Genomic DNA, 9,147 nt, shown 5'->3' with positions numbered 1-9,147 from the left:
AAAAATTTTCTTGAGAAGAGGATTAAACTAAAAATGAAGAGTTTGTTCGCAAAAACCGATATGTCCATATTTGCCAAATGGAGATATTTGCGATTAAAGGTCATGAAAATAAAGAGAATAATAAGAAAATTTGTACTTCTTTTGACCATAACTTCAAAAATGTACGTTATAATCATATAAAAGGCATCATTTTGTACTTTATGACAGAGACCGTACTTAAAAATCTTCAAAAATGGACTTATTGGGTTTTTTTTTGCGAACAAATTCTTTAAATGAATAAATGAATAATAAATAAATAAATGAATTAAATGTCGTTTGAGAGACATGCGGTCTTTCCTGACAAAATCATAAAGGGAAGGCACTGTGAAAGTTAGTGATGACAAATGTATCTTGACACTGTCATTTTACCCTAAGGAGCTGAAAACATTCGCATCAGAAATCTGCAATACGCGAATTTCTTTAATATTGCTGTTCCAGCTATTCCATTTACATCTCACAAAACTACTTGTTCTTGGATATTTTGAATATATTATACTGTAGATGGACATTCCATTGAATTATTTTATAAAGTCATCCTATTCATATTGGGCTTTCAGTAAGAGATGGAAAGAAATATAAATAATTATCCATTGCTGTTTCATTTTGGACCAGGTTGCTGTGTAGTGTTCTTTAAACGGCCTGAATGAATAGTAACGATGGAAACGTTACCACTGATCTAGCTTTAGACGTATCATTTATTATCACTCGCATCTTCATTGATTGCATGTCAGCGATTTTACGAAGACGAACGTTGAAGTAGATGGATAAAATCGATACGTCTATAAACACTCAATACCTCGTTTATATTGTACACTTACTCAATCATTTACGAACGACTTGACCTTAACAAACAATATCTCTCTTGACTATGCAAGGATGAAAAACGAAATGACAGTTTGATCAAATTTTGTTCTTTCTACCCTCCTGTTTATGTAATAGTGGTTTTTTTAACTACTCTGTTATCACATCGATTCTTGCCAGTTGTTTCCCTTCAGAGAAGACAGTTTCACTGATATATAATACGTAGAATGCGGATTCGAGGAGACCACACAGAGAGCTTAGCTGATGAGGATCAAGAGATTTGGTTATTGTGGTTACTGATACCCGTTTAATATCAAAAGGTAAGTCACTTGACATCTTAACTGATCAGGCAATTCGCGAATTCGCGAATTCATTTTATTCAACCCATGCAGCTTCCGTTATGAGTTTAGATTTATGTTTTTTTACATGTTCCTTTAAGGAACTTTGAAATTTTATTTGAACAATTTGACATTGCAAACTAAAAAAACAAACAAACAAATATTTGAGTGACGTTTCTTATTTTCAAAGGATAGATAATTACTGCTCATCAGTGGACGTATGGAGGGATGGTTCACTTGTGAATGCAACAGCAGCCGCATCCACAGGTTTTCAGATCTAAAAGTAGCCCTCCACTCTTACCTCGTTAGGTACAAATAATGCCTGGGCATTGATTGAAAATAATTATTATCTGGTAAATATCATTAAACATTGCTTTAAAATTGTTCAATCTTTTAATAATTAAGACATGCTTCTGTGCATGCCAACTATAATACATTGCCGTTAGCAGAGAAAAATAGGGTAAGGTTTTTTCGTATAGCAAAGCAACTTTCTACGAATTTCGAACATGGCTGCTTTGAAAATATCATAATGCAATTAAACCATAATGTCGCATAGCGTTTTCCTTTGCAAAATGAATTGAATAATATTCCCATTCAATTTTTAGAATTCCTAATAATCATATCCTTGCCGGATACAATGCTGTAGAGGACAGAATTAATTTAGTACTTTGCAAAACGTTTTTTTTTTTTTTAAATCAATTTATGACTATATCCAATCGCCTTTATTCCACAGCAGCATCACGTTAACCAATAGGAAACTATGGTGTTGCGAGAGTATCTTATCGTCTCTCTGACGTTCCTCCTTTGCTGCGGGAGCGCCCTCTGTCGGACAGAGCAAATAAATAAGGACGCAGCGAGTGCTCTGTACACTCTCGCAGAAACCTGTTCGTACTGTAAGTTATCTGCAATTTCCTTCAAGTTTATGATAATGTTACTTTATGGGGATATAAAAAAAAAAAAAAAACGTTGTTCAAACAAGACTCCTTACATCTCCTCGGCCGTGCTTTGGACCAACTACATATCTCGATTTTTGACATGTTTATTTTGACTTATTGAGTTTTTCATAACATCATGCTTGATATGTTAAATTATGATTTTATTACTCTTCGTAATTTTTAAAATGAAATTCAGAAATATCAAGGCTATGGGGTAAAAATGAAGTAATTGAGCTGGCAGAACTACGTAACTTGAGATACGTATCAGGTAACTGCTATAATTACGTAGTTTTGCCTGATCGTACTCCTTCATTGAGGCAGCTTGTGCGGCTGGCAGAACTAGGTATCTCAAGTTTTGGCGTGTTCTGTATACAGACCTCTCTTCCTTCTTCTCTCCTCTTCCTTTCCTGTCTTTGTTCTTCGTAGACTTGTATTGTTATCGTCTTCTCTCTTCTCGGTACTGTCTCGCGTCTTATATGTGTGTGGGTAATTGAATGTGTGTACGAGTGTGTTGTCCTTGTCATATTTTCCCTGTACACGCGGTTCAATGAACAGTGTCTAGGCATTAGCATTAATACTTTATTTTTATTTTATTTTTTTTCAAGACATGTATACTTTGTACTATTTTTGATTTTCGTTGATTGGAAATAAACTATGATTGAATTGAATTGAATTGATTGAATTGAAAAGTTCCGATCCGTACGCAATCTTTGTACACAATCTATGAGAATTTCATGATAAGGCAGATCTACATCTTAAAAAAGAAATCGAAAAATTCTCCAAATATGTGGCAATGAGCATGTATTTTGAGTTAGATAAAATATATAGGCTTCCTTTTTTGTTATAGAACACTATTCCAAGATATGTTAATCATTATATGTAAAACGGCAGGCGTCTAAATTTTATGAATATCTCGAAATCGCTTCAAACGAGATGAGTGAAACGAAAAGGGGCCTCAGACATAACTGATCATCCTACTGCCTCCCCCCCCCCCCCTTAAAAAAAAGGGGGGGGGGTAGAAAAACCGCTGAAAACACACGTTCCATTTTATTTTATGAACTCAAACTAAAGAATATTGTAGAGGAAATATATGTCTTGCATTGGTTGACCCATTTCACCTTTTTTGAGTCCTCACGTAAAATATAAGGGTGCAACTTTTTTTTTTGTTTTGTGTGTGTGTGTGTGGTGTGGGTACGATCACACATATCATTATGCAGAGTATATTATTTCTGTCCTTTTTTTTCATGGATAAACGATAACATGATCGTCTCTTCTTTTTTTTTGCATGTATAATTATTTTTTGTAATTGCAGTAATTTTTTTTTTATTTTGATGAAAAAATGTAGTGGACACGAGGACCACAGGAGACATAAATACTACGCCCTCTTAAGCCTATTTCATGTAGACTGAAAGCGTCCAGCCGATCATGTATCGGTAATAGAAAAGTGGTTGTCAAAATATTACATGTAAACCAATATCTCCATCTCAGCACGTGCTCAGGTTAAAAAAAGAAAAGAAAAGCAATCGAAATCTCTTTTTTTTTATATGCTTGTATCGAGATTGTCCCTAGGTATTAATAGCAGGATTTTCACTTTTCTTCCTTACAGAATACAACACAAGGGAACGACCTTGATAACTTCAATAACATTTTCGGGTTGTTCATGATTTTTTTTTTTCATTGAATTTTAAGAAAACTTATACATCTTCCTTATCATTATTCACCTTCAAATCAAATTAAAACAGTTATTACTTAGTGGATACACACTACCAAGCTTTTGGTAACTTTTCTATTTTCCCAGTCTTTGGTCCTTGTCCGCAGCACCAAGTTATTCATCCTATTTCATGGTACCGATACATCTTTTAATAATATACCATTTTTGTTTTTCAAACACTGCGAGATTTGTATGAAGTCTGGTTTGTGCGATATCTATGTGGTTCAATAGTTCATTACTTATCGATTTTTTGTACTGGTGTAATTCTAGTTGGTCGAGACAAACATATCCGTTCTCCGTGTAAAATTATATGCCTATGAACTCGGGAACCTACAGTTTTACAAGCTTTAAAGCTTTTATGTAGGCCCCATCATATTTCCTATACTTACTAGAGACATTTTCACACGATATGACCACGTACATTGTGTCAAGTATATTTTTTTTTCTTTTTCTTCTACAATCAAAAGACATGATTGTATATATTTTGTATTCTTGTTTTGTTGTCAATAATTTTGTAATCTCATCATTGAGAAAATGGAAATATGAAATAGAATTTGAACTGAACTGAACTGAACATCCTCAAGAAATACAAAAACAACAAAAGCCTTATTACATTTGTTGGGTTAACCAGTGTGAATGCATATTCTCAAAAGACCAAAGTTCCATGCGATTAACTGTATCAATAAATGTATGGGAGAAAATACTTTATTAAGACTTGCGAGTGCACTACATCCTATAACAATTACCCCTTCCTTTGCTTCTTCTGCAGTCAATTGCCCCAATGGATGGCCGGCTCGGGCACCTGGGCGACAGTCTTGTTACATTTACCGGAGCGACTCTAAGACCTGGACCAGCGCAAGGGATACCTGCTCGGGTCTCGGCGGGCACCTTCTCTCACTGGACTCCTTGACAGAGATGGCCACGGTACGGGACTTTCTCAAGTCCGAGTACGGCAAGTCCAGCATGCCCTGGGTCTGGACCGGGCTGAACGATAGATCTAAAGAAGGCCAGTACAAGTGGACCGGTTTCGGCGGGTCGCTTAGCAAGTCCAGTAATATGTGGAACTCGGGAGAGCCGAATAACCACAAGGACTGGTGGGGACCAGACGAGGACTGCGGGGAATTCAACGGCTATAAGCTCAATGATCTTAACTGTGACGAAAAACGACCTTTCGTCTGTGAATTCATCCCACAGTAAACGCGTCTTTTTCTGCATCGAATCTCGGATGAATTCGCGAATTAATAACAATTGCATTCCAGATTTCACCAGTTCTATAGTTCTAGACTGTAGGGATTCCAATGATTCAAAACATAGAATAAGTATAAGTAAACATAGAGTAAGTTGAATTTTGTTCAAACCTACCTAAGAGAGAAATTGAAGAAATTTGAAAATCCTAGCATTGATATACGAATGAGGTGAACCGTACGGAGAGTTATAGGTAAAGCTCATAATGATCTTTTAAAAAAGAACATTCATCTAATCATTTCCTGAAAAATGAAAACACCAATCGACACACAAAAAAAATACAAACAAAAAGCAGAGTTTGTTAACATTCAACCCCTGTGAAATCAATTTTGAAGAAAATGCACAGGTTGATATTTTTGCATATAACCTACCCCCTTTTTTTTCTCGGTTTTATTCTTGTCTTTAATTTGTAGGACTCAAAGATAGTAACATAAGTACAAATCATTTGTATCCCTTTGGTAACCCTAAATCCTATGTTATCTCTACGACAAAATCTTTTGAAATGTGTGAGAATTGCAGCGTCAATAATAACGCTAAATAAATGTCCATATCCGTATAATAAATGAAATTAGGATTCAAGATTCGACTATTGAAAATTGCTGTTTTATTTGCTTGTCCAAAATGCTACTTGCCTGTTTACAGAACCTTTGCGGAACTTAACGCGCTGTTTTACCAGAGTTCACTGGCACTTTGACGAAAAAGGAAATTTAAAAAACAAACAGCTCGTACTACACATAAAAATGCATTATTGTACGTCTGTTTGGTTTAACTGGGTAAGGATATGAAGGGTATAAAGGGTAAACTATATTGGCAAACTTTATGAAATCAATTATGACTTATACTATTCATCAAAATAAATTGAAAATGAACAGAACTGTGCTTTTTGTTTCGTAAGTTTTATTTTCCTCCAAAGTATTCAGGGAAACTGGACCCAATGGTAATTCGAGTGTTTTACTCTAATCTTGTTCAAAATCGTATAGTATTCCATGAAACAAATCGATAAGCAATACATTCAAACATCTACAAGCTCAGGAGCTGCAAAAATACATGGATGTATTAATAATATCATAATCACATCATTACGTGACAATTAATAAATAGCATACATTCATCTCTGGCTGTTGAAAAATCATACATCTCACATGTGCAGTGTGTGTGTGTGTGTGTGTGTGTGTGTGTGTGTGTGTGTGTGTGTTTATGTCTATAGTACAAGCTTGACTGGTAGATAGCAATATAATTATTCGACAAAAAGATATTCCAGATTATGAATGACTAATCTCCTTTAAGAATTTCTGGGAAAAAAAAAACACATAGAAAAAGTGTCTTATAGAAACGCAATCCGTCATTAGATGTTGAAAAATACAATATCCAATCTTACAGATACATAAATATATAGATAAGGCCTAATATGGATATAACATTCTCAAGTAGACATAACATTGACATTCATGATGATCATTCCTTCACTGAAGTAAAAAAAAAAAAAAGAACAAGGAAAGCCTTACAAAGACGTAAGAACAAGAAAGAAACAGCAGAACCACAACACAAATACACTCCTTACGTGGCTGCCCAGGATAATCAAGGACGTATAAATGAACATGGAGTGAAATTAACAAAATTATCAGACACAGAATAGGCACACAGGAACCCCCGAAATGTACAACGCGTTAGCTTTCTATCATGACGTTAAGATGTTCACATAGCCCCCACTCCCCAGAGAAATGATGAATATCAAACTTGAAATTTAACACGTAATATCACAGTCTAGTCATACACTGTTTTTGCTTAGTCGATTAGAAAGACTCAGCCATGTCATTCAATAGGAAGAGTGTGTATGAAGCATGTGAGAAAAAAAAAGAAACAACAACGTCTGACTAGTGAAATATCTTACATTTTACAGACTAATAAAAACAAAAGAAAACAAACACCCGTTTGGGACGAAAGGGTTTGTGTTAGATAAGAAAAATGCACACAGTGATGTATTTGAGGTAAGAATGTTTGAGCATGAGGTGACTTGTCATAGAAGTAACTTGATGTGTACGTGTTTTTGTGTGTGTGTGTGTGTGCTTGTGTTTATGTGTGTGCCAACATGGGGTCAGAAATCCCAATGGATTTTTGAAGCGGTCCTCTTACGTCCCAAATGGGTTCATTTTTCTTCTATTTTGTTGGCCGAGGAGGTCACAAATTATGTAATAAAGTAAAGACTTTTCAGATACTGCGACTTATGTTTTATGATATTTTTTGTTTTGTTTTGTTTTGTTGTTGTTGTTGTTGTTTGTTTGTTTGTTTGTTTGTTTGTTTGTTTTTTTTTGCATAGGACAGTAAACTAGGCATATTGAGAAGATCATTATTTTTCTTTTTCAGGTGAACGTCATTACATTGGGAGAAAAAGCCACGAAGGCAAATTTCCAACAAAACAGCTCTATGAAATTTTGAAATGCATTCCATTTTTATTGTTTTGTACGCCTAAAAAAAAAATGAATGTATAATGGCGGACATATTGTTATTATGTAATTACTATACAAATAATATCTTCACTGATATGTAAAGAGACAACAGTGGGTTTAACCTGAACGTGTACATTATGTGTGTTCAATACATATACACGCACACACAGACACACACACACACAGACAGACAGACAGACACACACACACACACACAAGTATAATACTAATTATATATATATATATATATATATATATATATATATATATTGATAATTGTCCTAAATATTTCATTTTATTTTCGTTTCATTTCAGTTCATATTTGACCGAAGTATGACATTTGCATTTATACAAAATAAAGTACAATGTGACTTTTGCATATTCAACTGAGATTTGAATGCACGCCATATTTTGGTTATTGGATTGTTTTGTTTTGTTTTTTACAATGAAACAAGACACTCTCTTAAAAAACGAGGTGCATGCATGGGCAAACTGTAACTGAGTCGTAACAAAGAAATAATAGTCCGAAATGGAGTGCATTCCTAAAAAGTCTATGATAGCTTGTAGGATGCAGTACCTATAGTGAGTAGTGACTTGTAGTGATAATCAAACGATAAGACATCTTGCTTGGGTAACAGAGAGAACATGGAATAAACCATACCCAGTTGAGCTTATTATCAAGAAACAAAGCTAGGAAATTAATTGTGGAAGCTCCTCCCATAATGGCTGTTTTTTCCGGGAAAATGTTCCGCGGTAATTTTCCGAAGAATTACTGAAAATCACACATTCATTTTTGTTTAAAGATAAATTGACAATTTCTTTCAAAATCCCCCAAAGTGACGTGTATGTTAATGATGATGATAACAATAATAATAATAATAATAATAATAATAATAATGGTGATAATAATGTCTTATTTACGGAGGTTAGCCTCTTCAGTGCTCCCACTGCTCTACCAGAGGGCCTTGCCATTATCATTACCCAAGCGTTGCCAGGTACCTATGTATATACCTTTTGTTCACTTTATTACGTGTGTGTGTGTGTGTGTGTGTATGCGCGCGCATGCTCTCGCGTTTGTGTCAACAAACCATTTAGAAATCAAGAATGGAAATGATTACATCACTGGCAATGGTAACTGTTATTATCATGGTTTAATACTTCAAGATTGTAATACTTGTCTCTAATACATTGTCTTTACTCTATTGTGTGTTCATGACATATTTTTATCACACTGCTGCAAACAACATAATTATTTCACAACACACATAAGAAATGCACCATAAAAAGAGTTTACAGGGCAAAACAGGGTCAGCAGTGTTTTTTTAAAATATTTTTGTTTGTCTATAAACGTTGGTGACAGACATCTCACATTAAAGTAGTTTATGCGTGTCGTAAAATCTAAATGTCTGACATGTTTACATTTTTGCTCTACCCGCATATATTGAGAAAATAATGCGTTATTACAGTAACAGGCTTTTATCTTTCCAGTGGATGTGCTGGTAGATTGTTGAAGACACGGCTCGCCAGTATAAAATCTGTCGTAAAATCAAGACATGACAAAGATATTTTGAGCGTGCAGGAGGGGGGAGGAGGGGGAAAGGAGGGGAGGGGGAGGGATTTGAATAGATAAA

The 9,147-nt window shown here is 34.8% G+C and overlaps 1 protein-coding gene across 1 annotated transcript; it reads left to right on the top strand.

Annotated features, from left to right (window-relative positions):
* The first annotated feature begins 1,938 nt into the window (after nt 1-1,938).
* LOC139723624 (snaclec stejaggregin-A subunit alpha-like) lies at nt 1,939-5,021 on the top strand. Its single transcript, XM_071634853.1, has 2 exons — nt 1,939-2,071; nt 4,594-5,021. Exons 1-2 carry the CDS (start codon nt 1,939-1,941, stop codon nt 5,019-5,021), a joined length of 561 nt encoding a protein of 186 aa, XP_071490954.1.
* Nucleotides 5,022-9,147: the final 4,126 nt, after the last annotated feature.

The sequence above is a fragment of the Diadema antillarum genome, unplaced genomic scaffold (genome assembly GCF_040938485.1).
Source record: "Diadema antillarum isolate AM-2024a unplaced genomic scaffold, OU_Dant_1.0 scf00000196, whole genome shotgun sequence".
Lineage (NCBI taxonomy): Eukaryota > Metazoa > Echinodermata > Echinoidea > Diadematoida > Diadematidae > Diadema > Diadema antillarum.
This window is presented reverse-complemented; position numbering and strand designations above follow the sequence as displayed.

Coding starts and splice junctions, on each gene's coding strand:
- LOC139723624 (XM_071634853.1), top strand. CDS start 1,939: ATGGTGTTGCGAGAGTATCTTATCGTCTCTCTGACGTTCCTCCTTTGC. Junction 2,072..4,593: donor CGCAGAAACCTGTTCGTACT/GTAAGTTATCTG, acceptor CTTCTTCTGCAG/TCAATTGCCCCAATGGATGG.